Raw genomic sequence first — 25789 nt, 5'->3', positions numbered from 1 at the left:
AGAGCTGGGGCCAGAGGGGGACTCCCGGACCCCAGGCACCCAGCTCACGTCAGATCAGACATTGATGAACACGTGATGTTCACAGCAGCACCACGGGATGAACTCATCTGAGTAAGAAACATGGGGTTCGGGGTGCAGCTGTGTGGTTGACAGGAAAGATGTCATAGTCACAGATTTGTTCATTTTGATTCTGTTGTTTCCTTTCACATTTTGGAGCCATTTTTTAACCTTGACGGGTGCTTGGCTTCAGGGACGGCTCTGCCTGAAGTGAACCCGCGTGAAGAAGCGCTTACAGGGTCTGCAGGGTCCCACGGCGACCTGGCAGCGCGGGGCCTGAACTCGGCGTGTCAGCCCCTCCAGACACGGCTGCAACTCAAAGGGCTGGCTGACATGTATTAGCGCCATCGATACATTAGACATTGTAGCAAACATCATTCTGTGCCCCAGATCAATGCAATTAACGTCTCAGTGAATCATGAGTCAGGCCACAGTCGGGGGGCGGGGCTCCTCGGCTGGCAGAGGCAGAGAGCGCGGAACCGCCCCACGGGCTGGTGTCTCGAGCCCCAAGGAGCCTGGGGAGGACTCCGTGTCCTGTGAGTCGCGCGCGGCTGCTGCAGAGCAGAGGTGAGAGCCCTCCAGGCTGGCCCAGCCCCACGCGTTACAGACGAGGACGTCCAGGCAGAGCCGGCTCACCTGCGCCTGGGCTGACCCGGGGCCCCTTCAGTCCTCCCGGACCTCGTTGTTTCCGGTTTCTGTCTGAAGCAGGAGACACCAGGCAGGACCTCGTGGGCAGAGCAGGGTCCCCAGAGCTCGCCTCCCAGACCCGTACCTACGACTCGAATGGTCATGGGTTATGGAGAACAAGGCTCGGGATGAAGGTGCCCCTTGACTGTTCTGTTAGATGAGGATGAAACTCGGGTTCTAGAAAACGTGTTTCCCCTGCTGAGTGTGAAGCAGAGACGTGGGTGCCGGAGACGGGTGTTACTGATGAGACGAGAGCAGAGGAGGGACCCCGAGTCCGGGTCTGAGGACGCGCCGTGAGCCTGTAGGCACCGCCACAACGAGTATTTGAAATACTACATGTTATTTTAAGATGTGTACGAATTTCATCATTTATTTCAGAATATTTCAATTTTTAAAACATACAGAACCAATACTTTATGCCTAATATCACTGAGTAAAAGTGAGATTCTTGGAAGACATGACAAGCAATCTTGTGATTAGGTGCTTGGCTGTACTGTTTACAACCTGGTCCAGACGGTACACAAGCCCAGCCCCGAGGATGGGGTGGGCACAGGCTCTAACCTCCAGGAAGGGCAGGTTTACCTTCTACCCCTGTTTTGTTCTCTGTTGCTGCCCACAGGCCTTCAGCTACAGACAAAGGCCCAGGTAGCTTCTAAAGGTGCAATTTGCCTCATACACCCGACGCGCCGGGAAAAGGAGGAGGATGGTGGATGGAGCTGGGGGCAGAGAGGTGCCAGCACCCTTTTCTGGATTGTTCTTCATCCTGAAATTCGACAGGCACAAGGCACTCAGCCGCCTGTCATTTCCACGGGTCCAATTCGGTAAGACGTCTTCCCACGTGTCGTTTCATCCAAGGGAAAAAGATAGGAGGCGCGCGACCCAGGCCACGTCCACCTAGACGTAAACTAGACAGCCCGGATTGTTTCAGGGCTTACACGCGGGTTAGCCCAGCTCACAAGAGGAGGAAATGCTTTCCCAGCCTGGGGTTTAGTCCCCAGCAGGTGAAAGAGGGAACATGTGCTCGGCTGCCCCCTTTTGAGTGTTCCCCCGAAGAAATCAGCAGATATGAATTCCATTTATTTCCGTCTTCCCTTCCCCTCCTGCTTCTCCCTGTGGAATAAGTGTTGGTGCTGCATTTTGCTGCAACATAGGAGTGACCTTGTTCATTCTGGGAGCAGAGAGATGAGTCCATGGAAACGGCAGGCCTGCCTCAACCTCATTGCCGGCGGGGCTCAGGCCTCTTTCTGGCTCAGCTGAAGCTCAGCGTTCACAACTGCTCATCAGGCCTGGCTGTGCCTTTGGGGGCAGGGCTGGCTCACAGGCATGCTTTGCTTGGCCTCACAGCATTGAAAAGTAAGCTAATGTGTTTTACAAACAGTGGCATTTACATTAAAAGCTAAACCTTGCCAGCAGGAAGATCTGGCCACGCCGGGCTCTCTTGGCTCCAACGGGGTCTGAGAGCGAGCTGAGAGCTGGCCCTCTGCCGACTGTCCATCCCTCCAGCCAGTGTCGTGGGGGGGCCTGGCCCTGCGGGAATCTATGTCTGCAAACCGAAGTCCAGGTGGTACGTGTGATGCAGCCCAGACCAGGAGCCCCATGTGCCTGGACCTGTGGAGAGAATAGAAAGGTTTACAGATCGTGCACGTGTGATTCCCCAGGCTGAGATTTTGTTTTTCTCTCAAATTTGTCACCGATCCTTGGTGGGAGGCTGAGCGCGCCGCCGCGGGGCTCTGTCCGCCGTTGTCCCAGCCGCTCTGCAGGCATCACCGTTCGCTCTGCTTCAAGATCACCAGAAACAAAATAAGCAGTGAAGTGACAAAAGCTGAGTTAAAGCTGGAGAATATAGTGTTTTCAAAGTATAAAATTCATAAAAAGATTAAATATACAAGGAAATAAATAATTAAAAATGAATATATTAACATAAATTTCAAAAATAAAAATAAGAATTAATAGTAATTTGAAAAATTGGTGTTTAGCAATTGATCTAAAGATGTAAAGTATAAAAACAGAAAAAAAAGGTAGAAGTTTTATTTAACAATAAAAATGCTAAAATAATATCGAAAATATAAAGTTGAATATTATAAAATTAATATTTTTGCATCAAAATGTTCAATTTCAACCCAGTACATCTATATCACTCTGACGACGCTCCTCAACAGCTGGAGAAACGTCCACGTCTGGCCTCTCGCCAGGAAGACTCTGCTCCCCCTTCGCCCACTGCCGTGGAGAGAGGCTTCCCTCCGCGCAGCCCGAGCGCCCTGTGCCCGCTCCCTGGGCCTCGCAGGCCACCGGCACCAGGCTCCTGGCTCCAGGCGACCTAGACACGACTCGTGCTGCCCTCCTCTAGTGCTGACTGATGCTCAGAGCACAGCGTGGACCTGCTGTTGCTAAAATACCCACTTCCTGTTAGGCGCTATCAGTTAGGTCAAGGTTCAGCCACAATAACAGAAAACCCAAACCACCAAGAATTATGCCCTCCCAGAAAAGAGCCGGAAGGGGGCAGTCAAGGGCTGCTGGGATGGCTCCACCAGGTGGCTGGGGACCCCGGCTGTTTTCAGCTTTCTGGGTCCACCATTCTTCTGTGTGGATGCCATCCTCACGGTCACAAAATGGCTGCCAGAGCTTTAGCCATTGCATCTGCTTCCAGTCAGGAGGAAGGAGGAAGGAGGGGCAGCAGATGGGCTTTATTTAGTCCTCTGTTACCTAAAGCCTTCCTGATACTACCTCCTGATAACTTCCATGTGAGGTCTCGCTGTCAGCTGAGCAGCCTGCTATCCCAGCAATACACGCAGCTGCTTAAGAAGGAAACTGGGAGACCAGCTGTGGGATGGCCACTGGCAGGGGTTGTTTTCCTTGCCAGGAATTCCTCTACCTTTGCTCTCCTGCCACTACGTCCTACCTGCTTTTCTACACCTACGTGCCTTCTCCTCCCTGAATCCCTTCAGGCTCAGATTACAGGTTTCCAGGACGTCACTCATTCTTCCCGCTCTTGAACTTATTATTATCCGGTAGCACGTGGGCTCCTGGAGGGTTTTGATTGGCGAACAGCTGGCCAGTCGGTGCAGATTTTAATGTGTGTGTCACCAAACTGGATAATTTCAGCTTCGTATTTAATTTAATCCATTGCAACTTTTAAAAATCAAGATGCAACTTGTGGGCAAAAATGGTTATTTTTCACATCTCAAAATAATAATTTGATGAATGTTGTTTTACAGATACAGAATGCACATGTAACAATAGCAATAAAAACTGCATGTTAAAATGTTATTCCTAAGAATCTCAGCTTTGGAGCATCCTAAAAAATGTCCTTTTTGGACTCTGTCCTAAATAGGGATGAGTGAATGCCCGTGGACACACCACGTTAGCCGTGCTCCTCAGCCCAGTGCAGGGGCCTCACGGTGTCTGTGTTGGAGGGTCCTGGTCCCAGCTTGGAGGTGCCATTTCCTGAGACTTCAGACACGCCACTGTTTGCAGTAAAATTATTACCTTTGAAAAAGCCGCCAGCTGCTTGATTGTGGGTTCAGGTTTGACTCTTTAATAATTAACACAAATTACTTTCCTTCGTGAGCGAGGCACAGTGAAAAAGAACACAGGATGTATAGATCTGGCTTTGCCACTTCCTATATGTGTGACATTGGATGAGTCACTCGATTTTCGTGCCTGTTCTTGTCACTGCATTTGGGTAACTAAGGAGAGGGTGAGTGACCAGGAAAAGAAAGGGGCTCCAGGAGCCAAGACGGTCTGAGGATGGAGGTCTGGGCCCCTGGGTGTTTCTAGTTGGAGAAACACTTGGTGAGGTTTCCACTGTCCTTGAAGGTGAGTCTGGAGATCTGGAGTGACTCCGAGATCACTCTTCCAGGTGAGCGTGGAATGTACTGTCTCATCAGAATTGTCTGACTTACAGGTACCAGGACGTAGATGGTTTTTAGATTGAGCTACTTGGGGGGCGGGTGTGTGTGTTCGTGTGTGTGTGTGGCATTAATTTTGGTTATTTTTGACAAATAGCTTATTTGCCTTATTACTCATTTCCGGGAGGAATATTGTTTGAACGTCTGAAAATCCGAGTCCTCCCCCTCCCCCCAGATTTCTTTCGTTTGCACTTTATTCTTATTTTCCTGGTGCTTTGGGGACACCATCAACTAAATCAAGCAGCTGCACTTAAAGAATTAGCCCCGGAGGCCACACCAACCACTGGAGCGGGAGTGCTTGCTTCACAACCGCGCTGAGACGCTGACATTGGCACGAAGGGAAGCGCTAGAGGAAGAAGGCGGCTGTGGACGGACGGGGGGCCCCCCCTGATTGTGAAACGCACCCGAGTTACGCCCCTGTAAAGGTGTTGCTCTGGTCTGAGAAGAGTTAGAGCTGAGTGACCACAAAGCTGCCTTTGCCTGGGGTCTGGGGACGCTGGGAACCTCTGAGGTGGGGAAACCAGGTCGAGGAAGAGACGCGCTGAGGCCGTGTAAGTGGGAGCTGGACCCTCAGGGCTTCTTCTCCCGGAGCCCCCCCGGGCCAGGAGACCCCCCTCCTCCCTCCTCGCTGGCACCTGGCGGCAAGGCTGGACCTGGAGGCAGCAGGGCAGGAGGCGGGGCCCCGTGGGCCTTTCCTTATCACGGCCACGAGTGCCGGTCGCCAGCCTTGACAGGTAGGCAGGAGATGGGAGGGTCGCCCTTAGAAGAAAATATCCCAGGCAGGATGAAAGCAGCAGAAGCCTCGGATGGTTTGGTGTAGCTCAGGCCCCTCCCCACCAGGGAATCTCACCATTGTACAAGCTGCTCGTACAGTTTTCAACCAGCTTTATTTTTAAATAAGAGCAGTTTCCCAAAGGAAATGGAAAATCTGAAAGACAAAGACAAAATGAAAGATTGAGAGTCATTCACAAACAGAAAAAGAAAGACGATAAACTTGGAAGAGATAGGAAGGGGTAAAAGGCAGCAGACAGAGGTGCCGCGCGGGTCCTGAGGCTGTGGGCTACCTCGTCCTGTCTCTGCAAATATTGTCTGTGGGTTTGCTTTGCTGTCAGGTGAGCCTGTCTGCTGGTATGTTGGGATGTGGAAAGACACAAAGACTGTCCCAATATTGCCACCATCTTTCCAGGGCCCTTGGTCAGGCTGTAACTACTATCCTCAGAGAGCCAGAGGATGCACTGATTCAAAAGGAAAAGTGATGGTATAAGAAGAGAAGTGTTTAGAGAGGAGCTTCAAGATGAAACCAATAAGAAAAAAAAAAACAACAATAATAGCAGAAATTTTCCAGAAGAGGAAAAAAGAACAGGAACTTAGACATTTAATGAATAAAGCTCTATTTAGATGCCTACATTGACGAGATGTTTGTGTCCCCTCAAAATTCATGTGTTGAAATCCTAACCCCTGTGTGGCTGTATGTGGAGGTGGGGCCTTTGCGAGGTGGTGACGTCATGAGCGTGGAGCCCTCATGATGGGATGGGTGCCCTGATGAAAGAGTGTGGACCCTGGCTCTCCCCCTCTGCTCTCTGCCAGACTCACGAGAAACGTCCCTCTGCAAACCGGGAGGGGGTCCCCACCAGACACAGGGCAGATCCGCAGGCACCTTCATCTTGGAATTCTGGCATCCAGATGGTGAGAAATAAACTTCCGTTGTTTAAGAGGCCCAGTCTGTGTCAGTTTGTTATAGCAGCCTGCACGGATTAACAAAAGGCTCTTTTCGGAAGCTACAACATTCTACTAACAGGAGTTAAAAGATAGAAAACAGAAATAAAGCATCAAAGGACTAATATATGAAAAATTTCCAAAACTTCAGAACAGGAAATTCCAGGTTGAAGGTGCCCATGACTGTTCAGGTCAAAAGACAGAACAAACCACAACACCAAAGTCATCCCTGAAAAGTTCCAGAAATATTGCAAGAAATGACATCAAAACATCTGATTTAAAATATTGAGGTAAATACTACAAGAAACTGCTAAAATGTTGAAAGTAGTTACTTCTGGAAAGTAGTTCACTGGGACAGGCAGAAATGATTCAGAGGAAAGCTGTTTTTCTGCACAAGCCCTGCTTTTGGCTTTTTCTGTTGCCCATGCTCATATATTACCAAGAAAAAAATAAACAGACATTGAATTGTAAGAGAGTATTTGAGATTTGCTCACATAATCTCTGCTGTCCCGGTGCTCTCTGTATATGCAGGTGAGAACTTAAAACCTTTGAGTTTGACTCAGGTAATTCAGTATCACTCTGTCATCTACCTGTGAGAGCTAACCCTAGACATGTGCAGACAGGTGCAGACAGGGACAGACAGGTGCACATAGATGCAGACAGGTGCAGATGGGGCAGACAGGTGAAGACAGGGGCAGACAGGTGCACACAGGTGCAGACGACTGCAGACAGGGGCAGACAGGTGCACACAGAGGCAGACAGGTGCACATAGATGCAGACAGGTGCAGACGAGGCAGACAGGTGCAGACGGGGCAGACAGGTGTGTCGGGCATCTTCCCCCAGTGCTGCAGGGGCCTGTGTGCTAGGTTTCACGTGGTCCAGGTACTTTCTGCAGTCGCCGTTGGGGGTCTCTGTCTTCCTACAGACCGTGGCCTGGTGCAGGGGGTAGAACTGTCACTCTCGACTAGGCAAGTCCGTTGCCAGGGCAGCGCACACCATGGGGCCCATTTCAATGTCAGGCCAAGACCACCCCGGCTAAGAGTCAGTCTGCGTTTGGCCTGTGTTCCTCCTCTTTCTCAGGGAGCTTGGACTGGAGGTTTCAGCCGTTAGGAAGCGTGGAGGATCGCGTCACTGTGCCCCAGACTTGCCACCGCCCCTCCGCGCAGGGCTCCTGCCGCTCAGTGTTGGCCTCGTACCGCTTCTGAGTCGAGGCTTCAAGAGTCAGTTCGTGGCCCACCGTTTTTCCTACTCCCATTTCATGACGCTGGTGACACACCCGCCTTCAGAGCAAAGGTGACTTGGAGCAGAGCTTCCGCTGGCCTAGGACATGAACCAGACGTCCGTATGTGCTGTTCCGAGTTGCTGGTGTTGCTGTTGCCCCAGTGTAACACAAACAGAGCTGACTGGCGATGCACCTACAGATGTGTGCCAGGTGTCCCATCCAATTTTCCTGGGTATCAAAGGAAGCCACACTTGGGCTCCAGCCTTTATCAAAAGAACAGTGAGGAAGCCGTTGATGGAGGTCAAGCTGAGGATTGAAAATATCAAGTTTGTTTCCTGTTTAAGGAGATCACTCTGGCTGGACAGTGGAGATGGGGTTGGAATAGAGGACAAAATGGGCACGGGATCTATTTTAGGAGGTTCTGGAAAATATAGGCAAGAGGTGGTGGTGGCTTGGAGGTGTAGGTGTAGAGAATGGAATGATGTCAAGAGACATTAAGGTGGAAAACTGGCGATGGGATTACGACACAGGGCGGTGGTGCCCTTACCTGGAGAGGCGATGATGCCTCCACAGACATGGGGGCACCCTAGAAGGAGCAGTTGGGGATCGTTGGGAAGAGGTGAAGGTCCTGAGCTCTACCATGAGAAACCTAAGTGTGAGGTGGACTCGAGATGTCCAGGTGGGTTACTCGGGGGTCTGGCTCTGCCTTGTTGAATATGTTTCTGTGCCGGACAGGATACACGGCCCACAAAGCTACTAAGAGGGTGAGTCAAAAATTATCCTTACTGCGGCTATATTAAAAGTCCTGTTGGCCGCACTGTCTTATCAGCACTTTCTGTTCAAGGCTGCTGTCTCCCCAGTCACTGCTGTGCAGGTGTGAATGTGTTACATCTGTTCATCTGTAACTGGTGTGAGCAAAAATGGATGCCCCACCTGTAATCTGCACAAAAGAGCAACGCGCAGTGATTTGTTTTTTGTGGTCTGAGGGTGTACCTGGTGCCGTTATTTATCGAAGACTGTGCACAGGGTGGAGAAAGTGTTTTGTCGCGAAGAAGTGTGTATGAATGGATAGAGGAGGTCAAGGAAGGTCGCACACGTGTCAGCCATCAGGAAGGAGCCGGATTCACTTCTGATGAAGTGAAGACAGTGGTGCATTCGTGGCTCGCAGCTCAGCCTAAAACATTTTTTAATGAGGGAATACAAAAGCTTGTTGACAGATGGGCCAAGTGTATTGAAAAACAAGGAGATTATGTCAAAAATGACGTACCTGTCTTTTCTAAAAGTGAATTAAAATAAATTCTGCAGCCAGTGTGCGGATAATTTTTGACTCACCCGCATAGATATCAGCTGAGGTTTCGGCAAGCCTGTGCTCAGGTATGTGTCCTGTCAACACTTATTTAGCATTTAGAATAATTCGGGTATTGAGTGTCAACAAGGAAGCGCATTGTGTCTTCAACCTAGACAATAAGGACACGGCTCATCTGATGCCCATTTTTAACACACAACTGGTGCACAGTCTTTTTACAACCGCGAGGCAGACCAGGGATTTAAACGACGGCTCCAAAATCATAAACGCACCTGCTGCCTGCTTTACGATTGGCATCCTGTCGTCCGGAGCAGCGCCAGCCCGTCAGACGCCAGGGTTTTCATTGTGCCACGTTGCGGCGAATTCTACACAGCGGAGGACGGCCGTGGTGTGTCGTGTCTTGTGAGGGAATCTCCTCCACTGCTCCTAGAGCCACAGCAGTAGGAGCTTGTTGACCAAGCAGAGACAGTGATCCAGAGATAGACCAGCCCCAAATCGTTCATCAAAAACAAGATACACAGTCTGAGACTTCTGGCTTGATTTTCCCTGTAATCTCTGGAGTGGTGATGGTAGATGAGCGTGGAGCTGGAAATCCACCCTTGGATGGAGGACGTGCCTTAGGGACTGAACAAGTAAAAAGCAGGAAAGAAATAAGAAAGGAATATGAAGAAATAAGTGAACACTATTTGCTTATGAAACTGAGTTGGAACATCACGTTAGGTCCTGGTTACGCTTCTACGTTGCACAAGCACCTGCCTGTTACTCACGCCGTCCGTAACTCGTGCTGCGTTATAAGGGCTCCCACAGCCTTTCTCATCCCTTAGCTGATCGTCCACAGTCTCTCCAGTTTCTGTGATGTGGTCCTCACACCGGCCAACCTGCAACAAGGCTTCCCCCACTCCAGGAAACAGCCGAGGTCTTGCTTCCTCCCTCAAGTGTCCAGCTGCCCTGGACGCCCTGAACCCATGCCTGAGTGGCCTGGGATTCTGAGTTCCACGTAACAACCTCTTCTAAGTGTCACTAAAGACTCCTTGGAAAATTACCGCTTTCCATATTGTGTTTGCTGAAGGAGATGGAGAATTTTCTCCTCCGGGATGTGGATTCTGATTGAGATGTTTGCTTTAATTATAAGCCTTGGAACAAAGAGAAGAGAATGTTTTCCTCTTCCAGGTTGGTGTTCTCACTTTGGTTGGCCAGCGTCTCAGCTGGTTCTCTTCAGCGCTGTTTCCCTTCGTGGATTCCTCGCAGATGGACGTGGAAGGCCGTTTATGAGAGCGGTCACGTCTGGAAAACAAAGAGTTGCTATAGAAAGAAGAAAGACACTGTGTTTATACTGGACTACTTATATAAGCTGATTCTGAGATTTTTGAAAATAACAGCCTACCTGACATTTATTCTCTCTGAGCATTAATTAATATTTTTCACACAGATATCTATTCTGTTCAATGTATTTTGATATTTGATTTAATTACAAAACCCTAACAAACCAAATTGTGTGTTTTTCACATGGTAAAGGACCACACACTCACTAAAGCTCAAGAAGAATCAGTTTACTGTGGATTCCATCCAATATTATGAAGTTCTGTTGTCCAAGAACAGAGTTTCGAAAGATGAGGATAGATTTATTAGTGTTGTTTTGGCTGAGATTTCATGAAGTGAGAGGACTCTCACAGTTCTCTTTGACCAAGCAAATTTTATTAGGCCAAATTGTTTTTAGGTAAACCTATGGAATCTCTGCAGTTTGTTGTATGTCCTAAAATCTTGGACTCTGAAGTTTTGCTTTGTTTTCCTTTCTTAAAAAAATCCCCCCTCTCTCTGCTATTATTCCAAGTAAAACTGCATTCTTATCTCACACGGGCCTGAGGACAGAGGACCGCCAGGCTGTGCTCGGAGTGCTGGATGTGGGCTGCGCGGAGCCGCCTCCCGGGACCCGCGCACCGCGCCCCACCCCCGACGCTGCCTCGCAGCTGCTGCGCGTCTGCACCTGACTGTCTCCTCAGCGAGGTACCTGCACACTCGGCAGCTCCTGGACGTCTTCTCAGGGAACAGATGACACTCGAACGTCCAGTGTGTGTGTGATCAGTGGTTCCTTCACCTGGTGTGGACAAGGTGGCGGTCGCGGAGCCGGGAGTCAAGGCTCCAGCCACGTGCACCGGCGTCCAGGGCTGGGCTCACGACGCGCTTCTCTAAGTTCCAAACTAGGGTCTGCTCGGGGCTTAAGGGCAACGTGAGAAACCTCCAAATCCTGTCTCCGGTCTCCTGAGCTGTAAACTCCCCAAGAAAAAGATCTTTTCTAAAGAGACTGGCTTGCTTTCAAGCTTGTAAAAACCAGCCAGAGGGCCCAGGCTAAGTTTAGACAATTAAAAATAAAGTGAAAACTTGGTTTTTAAAATCATTGTTATTATTTTAAAAGCCATTTTTGAAATGTGCTTATACAGTGGTAGAAAATCAGATGAATAACATTTCGTTGGTATTCTGAAAATAAGCTTGTTTTGGGCTCAGATAAAATGGAGAACTTCTATAATGAGTGCTTCTTTTTTTTTCCTCTTAAAAACCAAATGTGCAAATACTGTATGATTCCACTTAGACGAGGTGTTTAGAGTCGTCAAACGCGTAGACAGAAGGTGTTATGGCGGGTGCCTGGCTGGGGGAGGGGAGTGGGCCTCAGAGCTCCCGGGGGACAGAGGTGCAGCTGTGCGGGTGGGGAGTGCTCTGGGGGTGGCGGTGGCGGCTGTGCAGCCACGTGGACGCACGTCGTGCCACGGAACGTGCACTTGACGTGGTCAGGGTGGCATGTTCTATGTTACGTGCATTTTACCACCATACAGAAAAGAGAGTAAGAGAGCAAAACAAGCACTGGATGCGCACGATGTGTGGGAGAACAAAGGTTACAACCATGGACTTCATTCACCAGCTTCAACCTGCTTGTCGTTTATTTCTGAGAAATCACCTTTCCCTTAAAAAACTCGGTCTTTTATGGTACTTCCGTGCATTATGAGACATACATGCTTTTATGAATGGTGTATTTCTGATGTAGATATAGATTTATCTATTGACATTTGGCTTTCTTTTAAATATGATGCTTTGTAACATACACTAAAAATACGAAGAATGAAGAAAGATTCTGAAAAATGGCAACTCTGGTCCCACCTTTCTTTTCTACTTTCACAGAAAAAATATCAAACTTTTATGGCACCTGGATGGCTGTGAAGTATCCGTTCAGTAGTTAAAACACAAATGGGAATTTTTTTGAATCTCGCTAAACAAGAAGATTCTTTCTTTTTCTTTAAGAACTTTTATTGAGATACAATTGACATGCAATAAACTGCATATATTTAGAGTGTACAATCTGATATTTTTTTTCTTACTAGTAATGTATATGTGGCCATCCCAATCTCCCAATTCATTGGCCCCTGCCCCCCGGCTTGGTGTCCATATGCTTGTTCTCTACACCTGTGTCTCTATTTCTGCCTTGCAAACTGGTTGATTTGTACCATTTTTCTATAGTCCACATCCATGTGTTAATATACGATATTTGTTTCTCTCTTTCTGACCCACTGCACTCTGTATGACAGTCTCTAGGTCCGTCCATGTCTCTACAAATGTGCCAGTTTCATTGCTTTTTACAGCTGAGTAATATTCCATTGTATGTATGTACCACATCTCCTTTATCCATTCATCTGTTGATGGACATGTAGGTTGCTTCCATGTCCTGGCTATTGTAAATAGTGCTGCAGTGAACATTGGGGTGCATGTGTCTTTTTGAATGATGGTGTTCTCTGGGTATATGCCCAGCAGTGGGATTGCTGGGTCATATGGTAACTCTATTTTTAGTTTTGCAAGGAACTCCCATACTGTTCTGCATAGTGGCTGTATCAATTTACATTCCCACAAACAGTGCAAGAGGGTTCCCTTTTCTGCATACCCTCTCCAGCATTTACTGTTTGTCGATTTTTTGGTGATGGCCATTTTGATGGTACTTCAGCGTGGTTTTGATTTGCATTTCTCTACTAATTGGTGATGTTGAGCAGCTTTTCTGTGCCTCTTGGCCAACTGTATGTCTTCTTTGGAGAAATGCCTATGTAGGTCTTCTGCCCATATTTTGATTGGGTTGTTTGTTTTTTTGATATTGAGCTGGATGAACTGTTTATATATTTTGGAGATTAATCCTTTGTTGATTCGTTTGCAAATATTTTCTCCTATTCTGAGGTAAACAGGAAGATTCTTATCAGAACTTCATGAAGGATAACTTGGTCATTTTCTAAAGTAGGTTTTATATATTTCAACAAATTCTAAAAGTACAGGGTTTGCGCGGCTCCATGGAGACAGAAGTGGACACGTCTCTGACAGGAGAGGCCTCTCCGTGGCGCACAGGTGAGGGCTCTGCTGCGCATCCCTGCCCCTCTGGTGTAAAGGCCATCGGCGCCCGGAGCCCGGGGAGGTCAGGGCCACGGTGGCGGGACTGGATGCCCCGTCCCTGGGCTGCCCTGGTGCCGGCAGAGTCTCAGCGTCAAACGGTCCCGGCCCGGGCACAGCCGCCTGCAGGTCCCCGAGAATTCTGTTCAGCGGATCCCTGTGACCCCAGAGTCGGGTGGTCTTCCGTGGTGAAGAGGGTGCCGAGGAAAGGAGTCTTACTGACCCGCTGCTCCAGCTCACAAGTCAAGGTCCTTGGCCTGTAAAGGGTTCCACGTGAGTTGGGGGATTCGGGCCAAACACAGTATGGGGAAGAGCAGGTCTTTCTGTTATTTTTTCTTGAAGGGAGTGGGCGCAAAGTCTGGTGAGTTCACGGACGGGAAGAGACTGTGTGCTGCGGGCACTTGGCCTTGGCAGTGGATGAGTCCTCACTTTCTCAGACTTCAGAAGCAACCGCTAAAGCAGAGGCTCATGGAGAGATCACAGCACACACACTAAATAAAAAACAACAGACTCTCGCTGAGCGGGCTGAGAGCCTTGGGGAAAAAAGTGCTTGAACCTAGAATTCAGCAAAGTGGGAAAGCCACGTGGACCGAGGCTTCCACTGGCAAGGCCCCGCCAGTGCAGCTCACGCGTTTCCACAACCGAGATGCTCCGGCCTTGTGACCAGACGGAGACACAGCACGCGGGTCCGAGGGGCTGTGAAGCATGCACGCCGCCAGCAGCCTCCCGCAGGGGCTGTCACACTGACACGCAGCTACACACGTGTGCCCGTCAGGCACCAGGACGTCTCGATGTCGATTTTTAACCGTTTTCTATACATTAAAAAATGCACATACGGATGTAAGACGAAGTCATCCAAGGTCATTCATGGAATTCAGCGTTTGCAACGTGTCTGTGGCCCTGAACTCGGCTGTGCTCGAGGGACGACCACTCCCAGGAGAGCTGCATGGTCAGAAGCTGCAGAAGCACCACCGCCTGGTGCAGGGAGCAGCCTGGGCCCAGAGACTCTGAAACCAGGAGACGTCCTCGTTGCTTCCTGCAAACAGAACCTAAACGTGATGGGACATGAGGTGTTTCGTCCTGTGAATCAGGCACCACTACCGCCCATTTTACATTTACGTTTACAGACCAAGCCCTGGGACTCCTGTGTAGAGGACGGGGGCCACGGGGTCAGGAAGTGACCATCAGGGATCTGAAGCGACGTGTGTTTCGTGCTGAAGCCCACGCGCTTGCCACCACCCGCTGCCTTCCAGAGTGAGGCAGTTATGCAAACACAGAATAATGCCTTATTAAAGCCCTGACCAATGACCAGATACTAGTCAGATATGGAGAATATCCACCTGTAGGATTCAGATGTGGGTGAGAGACCCCGGTCACAACCCTGCAACAGAAAAAAAAAGTATGAAAAAATAGTTAAGAAAACCCAAAGTCAGATGTGCACTAAAACGAAAGAGAAAGAAGCTCTCAGGGCAGCGCTGAGCACAGCCAGAGGACGGGACTAAATGACAGGCATTTTCTCTATTGAGTCCTGACGGGGAAGCGACGGTCAAGGCGCCCTGACCCTGCGAGGAGGTGAGCAGAGGCTGGCCCCTGCAACCCCGCCCTGGGGGGGGGACCCGGCCCCTCGCCCCCCCGCGCACACGGCCCTGGAGCTGCGCTCGGAGCGCAGACCTCGTGAGCAGCTCTGCCCTGGGTGCCCCTCGCGGTGAGAAGAGGGTGCGCCCGTGCCATGGCTTTGCTTCCGCACGGTTCTCTCCTCCGCTTTTTCTCGTCTCTGACAGTGTCTTTCCCTGTAATTCGACGTGGTAATAGCTTAAGACGATCTCAGCATTTGACTTGACTGACTGCAAGTCTAATGCATACGACTGTGAGGCAAGCACTGGAGCACAGCCACACACACTCATCCGTTCATATGAAGGACCGTGTGGCCCTTTTGCTAATAAAATTCATGTCGTTTGTTCGGCTTACAACTCTCTCTTCGAAGAGCTGAACTGAAGAGGAACGTCTGAATGTCACATAGCAAGGGGCTGCCGTGAAAATTCCTGCTTGAACACAGAGTGTTTCTATCCTTTTAAAAAGTGAGTAAAAAGTTATCACACCTGAAACAGACACTATTAGAAGCAAGGTTTTCTACAGCAGCGAGGACCTGGGCCGGCAGCTCCGTCATAGTGAGTCCTGGCCAGCAGAGCTGGTGGCAGCCTGCGACCCGGGGGCCTGCGCAGCATGCACACGGCAAGGCCAGACCCAGAATGGAGCTCTCGGAGACACAGGCGGGAAGACGAGGGAGCCCGGGGCCCCGGAGCGGGAGGTCTGGGCGATGCTTTACAACGAAATGGATTTGTTTCTAAGACTCAGTGATTGTGTGGCTACAGTTCTGTTGGTTGGTTGGTTTGTTTTTAAAGATTTATTTTACTTATTTATTTATTTATTTATTTATTTATTTAATTTTGGGCTGCATCGGGTCTTGGTTGCTGCGCGTGGGCCCTGTCTAGCTGTGGAGAGCGGGGGCTGCTCTTCGCTGCAGTGCACGGGTGTCTCACTGGGGTGGCTTCTCTTGTGGAGCACGGCCTCTAGACGCTCGGGCTTCAGTAGCTGCAGCGCGTGAGCTCAGTAGTTGTGCTGCACAGGGCTAGCTGCTCCGCGGCACGTGGGATCTTCCTGGAGCAGGGATCAAACCCGTGTCCCCTGCATGGGCAGGCGGATTCTTAACCACTGCGCCCCCAGGGAAGCCCGGTTTGTTTTGTATATTCCCCATTTCAGGCAAGGAATAGTAGAGAGGTTTTCAGGGTGCAGAATTTGGGCAGAATTGTCCTCATAGCAGATTATTAATAAAGTGTAACATCATTTGTAATAAAGGGTGATTATTACTTAAATGGAAGTAGTACAGATAAGCGATAGCTGCCGATGTGCTGTGACTCCAGGCTGTTCTGAAGTCCAGTGGGTCGGGGGTGGGAAAAGAGTGAAGGGTCTGACTTTGACACAAGGAAACAAAATGTCATAGAAAAGATCGTGGTGGTCAAAGTTTAGGAGATTAATGAATTAATCTCAATAAAATTAACCAAATTAAGTGGCATAACTATTAGGTAAGACCAGATCCACTCTTTGCTTTGTTTTCCTTTAAGTACCTTCAGATACACCCAAACATAAACATAAACAAACATAAACAAAAACGTAGCCAAAGATGGAAATTAGCACCAGGGGTAGATTTTACCTCCACTCAGAGTCTCTTTTAAAGCCACAACCCCCTCCACCCCCGGCCCACCCCCGGCCTCATCCTGGACTCTTTAAACGGCACTTGCCAGCTAAGAAATGCCCTTTAGAGCACCAAACACCCAGTCACTGGTTCTAGACCTTCTTCAAAAAAATTTCCCTTTTCCTCTTTCTAATAATACAAGACGTATTATTAGGGGATTTTAACCGCAGATGTGCAGTAAATAGTGCAGCCTGGACGGATGGCTGGGGCTCTGAACATGGGCCACTTCCCCTCCCTGCTGTCCCGAGAGCATCCCTCCAAGGGCCAGTCAACCAGAGAGGACAGTTGTGCCCAGGGGTGTACGCACGGCTAGAATTCCTCCTTGGAATCCCTTCGAGGAGACATTCTGAAAGGGTAAGGTTTACTCTTGTCACAGGACAATTTTTAAAACACTATTTCCTTGTCTGTATAAATGCTCAGAAGTCCAGCTGTCTTGTTCTGCCTTCATCTCTCAGGAAGCAAAAGTGGGTAAGAATTTATCCTTAGAGACAACCTGGCCAAATATTTGGAAGGTAGCATGACAATTTATAAGCTGTGTGGACGTGGCTGGGGCCAGGAGGAGGGTTTCCTATCCCCCTGTGGCTGAGAGAATGAAATCAGGGTACAGCTGTTAGAATCCTCTCCTCCCGCAGGGAAGGGGGACACGGCAGCCGGGATCGCGGCTGTGAGAGGAACCGACTCGAGTTACTGGGTGTCAGACGCTCGTAAAGTGCTCTTTCTGAGCAAAAGGTTAAGGGCAGCTCCAGAAGGTGTGTGTCCGTGACTTTGATTTCTTCTCTCTGGCCAGCAGAAGCTCAAGCCAAGCCGTCCAGCAAACCGAGCGATGGGGACTGCTTTGGGGTAAAGTCCCCTGAGAAACCATTTACATGATGGGGATTCCGAAGAAGAGAGAAGGCTTGAGTGAGGAGAGGAAGGTGAACGAGGAGGAAGGGAGGGAGGAAGGAGGGAAAGACAGAACCGTTTCTCGGCTCCTGGCCCACAGAATCCCCTTCCTGACGCAGCTCTCACACCGCTGTGCCCTCAGAGGAAGAGGGGCATCCTCCCTGACTCTTGAGTAGACCCTGGGCCGCCGGGGCTCAGAGCAGCAGGAGCTGTCTCGACACCCGTGGCGGAGCTCCAGCGTTCTTCCTGCCTTCAGCTCTCCGAGCCCTTTACCTCAGCAAGAAAGAGCGTTTGGGAAACGCGTCCCGATGACCAGCCCTTTGAGGGACTCTGAAAGCTGACTGGGGATCCTGCCCGGAGGCCTCCGAGGGCCCCGGGACCCCGCGTCCCCCCGTCCCGGCGCATGGCCCCGGCTCCCGCCTCTGGCCTCCCCGCCTGTGCGCCACTGGCCGCTGTGGGGCCGCTGCCCTGGGCGCTCACGGCAGCCGCCTCCCCCTGGAGAGCCCAGCACAGGCCGCTCCGCACCTGGAGAGCTGCACCCCTGGGCGCCGGGCTCCGCGGGGGACCTGCCCTCTGAGCCTCCGCAGGCTGGGCCTGAAGGGGGTCCCTGCGGGTGCCCTGCCCCCACCCCCGTTCTCCGCTCTGTGCTCCGCCTCATTCCACCCTCACTCCAGCATCTTCGACCCCATTTTCTCCAAACAGTGACTTTTAAAAGCCGTCACATCAAAAAGGTCAGGACAATTACCCGAGCTTCAGTTTCCTTTCTCATAAGATGCAAAATATGGAGTGGAATTGGCCTCCACATAGGAGTCATTGTAAATATTTAATTTTTGAATTTACATTCAGGTGAGTTAGTTTTACAGTTTTTATATTATCCATTTAACCTTAAAGTAACGGCTTATATGTTCCTTGGATGTTTCAGTAAAATGCAAAATATATAAAAAATAGATAATTCTAGACCAACTATCGCCTACAATAGAATAAAAGCAAGTTATTTCATAAGACCGGAGGGGTTTGCTCACTTGTCAGGCAGAGCCACGAGAAAAATGGAGTTTCTGAACTTACTCTGTGGGTGCTTCCGAATGAGGCAGAGAAGATAGCTGATAACTAGTTCAACAGCAAGAACATTTCTGGAAGGAAAGCAGATGTAAGCTTATGTGCGTGAAACTGATCTTCAGGAGAAGATGCAGGCTCAACGTGATTTTATTCCTGTGCGTGTACCTTCTTTTTATGACAGTAATGTGACCATATTACAAAACACGTAAAATAGAGAAGAGAAAAAAATCACCTAATACAGTCACCACTAGCAACTCAGCGCAATTTCTTCTGGTCTATTCTCCGCAGTTATATGGTTGTATCGTCATGCTTACAACGTAAGGCGACTTTATGTCTATTTTTGCGAATATAGCTCTATTATCGGCGTACCTCCATAGTGTCAGGCAGGCTTCAAGCCCTGGTTGAGAGGACAAATCCGCGTTTTCCTAACTTCTGTTTCCCTTGAGCCGTTCTGCTGTCATGTGCCCGTGCCTCCCGCAGGGACGAGTGACCCACTGCATGGCCCTTGGGCTCTTTGAGTTCCAGTCTGGCCAGTTCTTGGGGACACAGCCAAGCTCTGGGGGGCGAGGTCGTGCCCCCGTGTGTCCGTGCTGGTGCATCTTCCTGATGGCCTGTCCGCAGCTTGGACGCCTCGTCGCTCTGAAACCCTCTGCCCGTGCCCTCAGGAACCCCAGACGACCCCAGACGTCCCGGACCCTCCGTCTCAGCCCCCGGCTGTCTGGTAGGGGCACCCGCGTGTCATCTGCGAGGCTGGGCTGGGGCGCCCGGCCCCCAAGGAGCACCCAGGCTCTGCCCAGCCAGGCAGGCACCCCAGGTCCCCAGGCGTCCTGTCTGTAGAGGCCACCCTGAGCGTCAGGACAGAAAAGGTAGTGGCTTCTGAATGTCTACCTCTCCTTCCTTCAGCTCTGTCTTCTTCCTAGTCCCAGGGGCCTCCCCGGGCAGGCGGGTCCCTGCATCATGTCCCCATCACTTTCTACATTAGGAGACGCTTAAGGGGTTAGAAAAATACATGCATGTACATATGTGTGTATAAGCACATGTATGTGTGTTTATATACAAACACAGATTTATTTATCCTCTCACACCTCAACTTTTAAAAATATTGTCTCAGCAGATTCACAAATATCTCACTGTTAGTCAAAATCTGATAATGCCTCTCCCTTCGTTTTGCACTTCTGCTGTAACGATTTTCATCTTCCCTGAGGCACATGGCTATTTCTGTCTGATGAGGGGAGAGATCACATACACAGAAAAGAGAAAGAGAAAGGCACATTAGTGTAATTACTTTTAAATGATTGTTTTTGCACCCATGTTTGCCTTCTTTTTTCATATTCACCAGAAATTTGTTGGGAATGGAATAAATTGGAGCATGAGGGAAAGGGCTGATGTTCCAATGCCCTCTGTGTGGGCTGCAGACACAGTGACCAGCGGCCTTCCCACCTGGACACCGTCACCTGCCCTGCAAGCCTGGGCTTTGCCATCTGTGGGCAGAGATGCCCTGACGGAGGCCAGATCAGCCATAGCGTGGGCTGAGCCCTTCCTGGGTCTGCGCGAGGAGGGTGACCGCGGGCTCTGGGCACCGGCTCCGGGGAGGCCAGCACTGGCCACGGTTAGTTAGCGTCAGGCCATCACGGCGTCGGCCCAGAGCTGATGCTAAGCACAGGCCTAAACCTAAACCTGAAGCCTCTTGGGTTCCTTTCTGCACAATTCTTTTTTTTCCCTCTTTCTCATTGGGTTTTTTTTTTTAATTAGTTTTATTCAAGTATCGTTGATGTACAATGTTGTGTTAACTTCTGCTGTATAGCAAAGTGATTCAATTATTTTATATATACATAATATACATATACATTGTTTTTCATTGTGGTTTATCACAGGATATTAAATGTAGTTCCTTGTGCACAATTCATTTTTATATAATGTAAATGCCTTTTCTCTGTTAAGCCCAAGAAGTCTTGACATTGTGTGAGATACAATAGAAAAGTTATTTCCGTTTGCCAGAACCCAGTTTGGGAAGCTTAAGGGAACACCTGAGTTTCCTTCTTTCTCCCTTACCTGCTCTGCTCTGCGATGGGGGATGATTTTCAGGCTTGGTTTTTCTGACGGACATTGAGAAAAGACAAACCAGTGACCGTCTCCAGAACCGGCAAAGAGCAGTGGAAATCAGGAAACGGAGAGGCTCCTCTTGGCTCTGACCTTGACCTAACCCTTCACCATCCTCTGTTTCTGTCTCCACTGCAGGTGGGGGGGTGCTGTGCCCGTCCCGACCCCGGCAGCCGCGGCCAGGGCCTCCGTGTTGTGGGCGCGTGGCCGGCAGGGGCCCTGGGACTCCCAGCTGGTCTCAGAGGCTGCGTGTGGGTCTGGACCCCCCCGGGCCATCCGCTTCCAGGTGAACTAGGGGAAGGCGGTGACCGTGGGCCAGGACACTCAGCTCCGTTCTAAGGAAATTAACCAGCAGACACGTTTGAGCCTCTTACGCTCACCGTGTTGGGAGCTTGCCAGGTGCCTGAGGACCGTTGTCGTCGCAGAGAGAGGGGCCGTGAGGGCCATGCGTGCGCTCACCTGTGGGGCGGCCTCGAACCACCTCTAGAACTTGCGTCTCTTAACCTTCCTTAACTGCTGTGCACTTGACTTACATTCAGCTGTTTGCCGTCTGCGCACCTGGCCCACATGTCCGTGTTCTGGAATGTTCTATCGGCGCCTCACAGTCGGGCCAGTCCCTCCCTGACGAAGCCTCACAGCCCCGGCCCGGCAGCGCGCACTTTCTGTCCCGCGTCGAGTCTCCTTCGCGTGCAAGTCCGGGCGCAGCCCCTCTCAGCTGCCCAAGTTCACTGCTTTGGGAGACCGTGGCCTGTCCTGCGCCATCCACGTGGCTGCACGCTCAGCGCCGACCCCAGGCTGGGGGCCTCCCGGCAGCGCCGTGGTGTCGAGGGGCTGGAGCCGGGCCCTTGGCGCTCAGCCGAGCGGCGGCCCAGGCTCCAGAGCCCAGCAGAGCCCAGCGCAGGTGCTCGGGCTGCCGTGGAGACCGAGTGCTCCCCGTCCTCTCTGCTCAGGATGCCTCCAGGGCTGCTGCTCACAGAAATGGATGTTTTGAGTCAACATAGCATCTCAACCCTCTCACGGAAGAAATCCTATCTTCAGGACCACGTATGTCTGAAGCATCAATTATGTTCACTTCCAAAATCAGTTGTGTTGCCATCACATTAAGTCTGCTGTGAAGTAACAGTAGCTGCCAACACATGGGCGTTTGGTTAATTATCGTCTTTTTAATAAACGAACTATGCTTTAATTGATACATTTTTCTCTTACTTAAGCCATGAATGATGTGTTATTCTGGCCTTGTCATGGGGCAGTTCTGCAAAGAGTGTCCTTTTGGAAAGATGATGAGTCTCATTTGAAAGTGTTAATGCTAAAATCTGAGTTGTTTGAAGGGAGAGAAACCTAAAGAAGGAAATGAACACTTTCATAGAGTCACATGGCTTTAAAGCTGAATTTGTGCAAGGAAGGGACTATGGAAAATTAAAACTGAGCTTTTAAGTTTTTGCTTTAATAGAATTGTTCTTTTGAAGACTTTTGGTCAATTGGGGTGACAGATTTTTGCCCTCTTACCATTAAAAACAGTTTTCTCTTTCCAATGAAGAGATAGGAGGAAAATACGTTCCTAAGTGGACAAGCGTGTATGGACTGGAAGTGCCTCCCCCTTCACACGTGGAAGCCTTAACGCCCCACGCGGTGGTTTGCGGAGGCAGGGCCTTTGGGAGGGGATTAGGGTGAGGTTAGCTGTGCAGTTGAGGCCCCATCCTGGGGTCCGTGCCGTAAGAGACACCAGAGAGCTGGCGGGGACCCTGCGGGAAGAGGAGGTCACGTGAGCAACAGAGAGCCGGCCGCCTTGAGGTGAGGCCTCCTGGAGCTTGGACGTCCAGCCTCAGAGCTGTGAGCTGTGAACGTCTGGCTTCCTAAGCCGCCCAAGCCGTGGCATTTTGCTATGCAGCCCAAGCTGGCCAAGACAGACACGTTGGCAAGTTTGTCATGAAAATATGCGTCTTTCTCAGAGTTCTCTTATCTAGGCACGCCTTCTGCATATGCATATAAGTTTCAGAATTTTAAAAACAATTTTACAACACATGCAAGCATGAACCCTGATGGCATATTGATAATTCGCCGACTCTGCAGATTTGTTGGGGAATAATCGGTATCTTTACAACACTGAGTCCACCTCTATTTTTTTCATTCAATAAATAATTTTTATTGGTTTTCTGATTCATGGCCACACACATATTTTATACATTTGTTCTAGATATTTAATGTTTTGTGTGGTTTTGTGATGCTGTTCTAAATTCTGTTTGTTTCTGACTTGTAACAAGAAATTAATGTTGAAACATTTGACCGTGTGTTCAGCAACCTTACTAAAGGCAGATAGTTGAGAGTTTTCAGATTTCCACATTGTGTGCCTTCTGTAGATGAGACAGTGTGTTTTTCCAATCCAATCATTATGTCAATTTTTTTATTGCCTTTTTGAATTGTCTGGGACGTGGGGACACTGCTGACCAGAAGCAAGGGTGGTGGGCAGCCTGGTTTCATGACCGTCTCACAGGAGAGCTTTCAAAGCCTCACTGACAAGCACAATGTCTGTGAGAGGTTTTTCCTGTGAACATTCTTTTATAGATGACACATTTTCTTCTGCTTGTTTTTGGCTAAAACTTTTTCCCCCTTTGTTAGCATGGACGCTGACTTTTGTTAAATGCTTTCCTTCATTTGGGGGGAAGTCATCTACACTTTCTCTGCAACCTGGAAATCTAGCCAGGGACTCTCCTCCGGGGCAGGTCTCAGACTCTCAATTTTGTGCCAAATAGTGACAAAATATTTGTCAAAACAGAACTTTTGACAGACTTACGCCAATGAGTCTGTCGCCGTTTGCTCGGCGTCTTGTCTCCCAGACTCTGCCCTCCAGGGGCAGCGACCCCGCCGGTCACCTGGGCGGCCCCGATTCCTGCCGCACAGCTTCTCCAGGTCTTGGAGGGTCTCCGATCTCTTTAATCAGTTGGAGACGAAGCCGTAGGGAGGGTTCGGTGTGTTTCAGAAGTTGGGGTGTCACCCTGCTGGCCCGGGGCTGGCTGCGGCAGGGCTGCGGCCCCCCGCAGCGGACCGCTGGGAAATCAAGTCTCCGCAGCGAGTCGGGTTTACTTCGGGGCACGGAAGGAGCCAGAGGTCAGAGACATTCTCTTCATTTCTGTAACCTCAGACTTCGCCATGAATTCTTTTTTTCTTTTTTTTTTTAATTCTGAGGGAAGTTGTACACCTTGGCCAAATGTTTGAAAAACGCAGTGGGTCTCCTTAGACGTTTTTATGCTCAGAATTAACAGGCGGTTCAAGGTGGCCAGAAGCCTCCTTCTGGGTCTGGGAAGCAGACAGGGCAGCCTCGGCCCCGCGTCTCGCCCGCGTCTGTCGGGGTCCCTGTGGAGGAGAGGACGACGTGCGGCGTAACTGTTTCCCGTGACCGACGCTTCGAAGCTTCTGGATGTTTGCGACACGGCTCCGGCAAAACTCAGCCCAGACTTAGGCCACGAAGGCTCCGCAGCTCAGGGGCTGCTCGTTCAGCACCAGGACCCGCGCGGTGAGCAGGCCCCGACGGACAGGGGGCTGAAGCGCGGCCTCGGGCGCTCTCCCTGCAGCGGGGCTGGGACCGTGGACCCGAGAGGCGCCGGCCCAGCCCAGGAAAGAGCCAGGAAGGCCGCGAGCGGGGGTCGGGACCCGAGCAGGAGGAGCCGGCGGGCAGAGCAGGGGCCACCCGGCCCCCAGGCCTTGCCCGCGTCCGTCTGTCGCCCGCCTCACGCCCGCCGCCTGCTTGCGCAGGACCGGGACGCAGGCCCCGAGTCCCCGGCCCCAGCGCGGCCAGGGCACCCGCCACCCTCGCGCGGCCTCCGGGGCCGGGACCGTGTCTGGCTGGCTCCTGGGTCTCACTCTCCCGGCAGGTGGGGGGATGTGTGAACTTGCACATCCACGTATAGAAATGGCACTTGAATTCTAAGCCCTGATTCTACACCATGTCCCACAGCAGGTGGAAGGGCGTCCTGGGACCAGACCCCACGTCACCGAGCCCCACGGCCTCCCAGCCTGAAACCTGGGCCGGCAACAGAAACGCTTAGGTTTCAGGTTCTCCCTCAATAAAGAGGGGATACTACTACTCACCCCGTGGGGTTGTGGTGAAGATTGAGACGTTCACATTTGGAAAACCAGCATGATGCCCAGTCCGAAGTAGGCGCCAAGCAAATGGTATCACAATAACACTTCCATTATTGCCAGTGACCTTGGCGTGGGCCCCGCCTGGTGGCTGGTGGTGGCCGCCCCGTCACGTCTCTTTCTCTGCCAGGAGCCCGGGGCCGCGCCCGGCAGGGGCACAGTGGCCCTGACCCCCGCCGTGTGCGACCCTGGGCAACGTCTCACCTTCCCTGACCCTCGGCCTCCCCATCCGTGGAACGGCGAGGCCCACGCTCACCTGAAGGACCGACTTTGGACCAAGGGCGATTACAGTGAAGCAGGTCCTGACTCACGGCAGTCAGTCATTTGATGATATACACTAGGGTTTGCCCTCTTTTCCTACACTTGCAGGAACAAGTTTATACGTCCACAGGTGGAGGCTCAAATACAGACATCGGAGCAGACACCGTCAGTGTCTCACCAGGAGGGTGAGCCAGGGACCTGGGCGTGAAGGCAGGACCCTGCGTCCCAGCTGCAGCGGCCGAAACCCTCCAGCCCCTGCCCGCCCCCCGTGTCCGCCCTTGGAGCAGCCGTGTGATTCTGCCTTGTGATTCTGGGGATGGTGACGAAGGGGTTTCCCCGGAAGTCCTCAGAAAGCAGAAAGCAGGTATGCCCCTGCTCAGACATATAACTTAGCAGTTTAAGATCCAAGTTCAGAGAAAACTCTGTGTGTTCCCCCATCAGCTTTAAACACGGAGGGGGCAAACAGTAAGTCGCGGGAACCGGCCAGGTCTGCGTGCGGCCTCGAGCAGACGCAGGCAGCCGGTCCACACCCCAGGCTGCAGAGGAGCTGCGGGGCTGGGCCGCGTGGCCGCGGCTCCTCCGCCTCCTGCTGGGGTCTGGGGGCGGGGGCCAGGCTGGCCCTGCAGGGGGGTGGTCGGGGCGCGGCCGCCTGGCTCCTCACACACCCGGGGGAGCAGGACCGAGAGGGGCTCTGAGGGGTGAGGCTGGATCGTGGGCCGACGTCCTCTCCGAGCAGCTCTGGGAGGCCTGGCACGCAGGCTGTCTCCGCCGTCACCTCTGGCTCTTTC

The 25789-nt window shown here is 51.1% G+C and overlaps 1 protein-coding gene across 1 annotated transcript; it reads left to right on the top strand.

Moving 5' to 3' along the window:
- The first annotated feature begins 475 nt into the window (after nt 1-475).
- On the top strand, nt 476-25068 carry LOC130857703 (collagen alpha-1(I) chain-like). Its single transcript, XM_057743407.1, has 13 exons — nt 476-624; nt 1364-1389; nt 5099-5386; nt 6240-6338; nt 7535-7661; nt 13312-13487; nt 17198-17269; nt 17353-17405; nt 17808-18148; nt 20742-20889; nt 21256-21504; nt 24012-24437; nt 24871-25068. The coding sequence occupies exons 1-13, from the start codon at nt 476-478 to the stop codon at nt 25066-25068; spliced, it is 2352 nt and encodes a 783-aa protein (XP_057599390.1).
- The last annotated feature ends 721 nt before the right edge of the window (nt 25069-25789 follow it).

Source organism: Hippopotamus amphibius, chromosome 7 (assembly GCF_030028045.1).
Source record: "Hippopotamus amphibius kiboko isolate mHipAmp2 chromosome 7, mHipAmp2.hap2, whole genome shotgun sequence".
Lineage (NCBI taxonomy): Eukaryota > Metazoa > Chordata > Mammalia > Artiodactyla > Hippopotamidae > Hippopotamus > Hippopotamus amphibius.
Note: the sequence above shows the minus strand (reverse complement) of the source record. Positions and strands in the feature narration are given on the sequence as shown.

Bases quoted from the DNA above. Each gene is read 5' to 3' on its own strand.
- LOC130857703 (XM_057743407.1), top strand. From the start codon at position 476: ATGAGTCAGGCCACAGTCGGGGGGCGGGGCTCCTCGGCTGGCAGAGGC. The intron at 5,387-6,239 runs GTAGGCAGGAGA...GCTCTCTGCCAG, and splicing joins CCGGTCGCCAGCCTTGACAG to ACTCACGAGAAACGTCCCTC. The intron at 24,438-24,870 runs GTCTGGCTGGCT...TTTCTCTGCCAG, and splicing joins GCCTCCGGGGCCGGGACCGT to GAGCCCGGGGCCGCGCCCGG.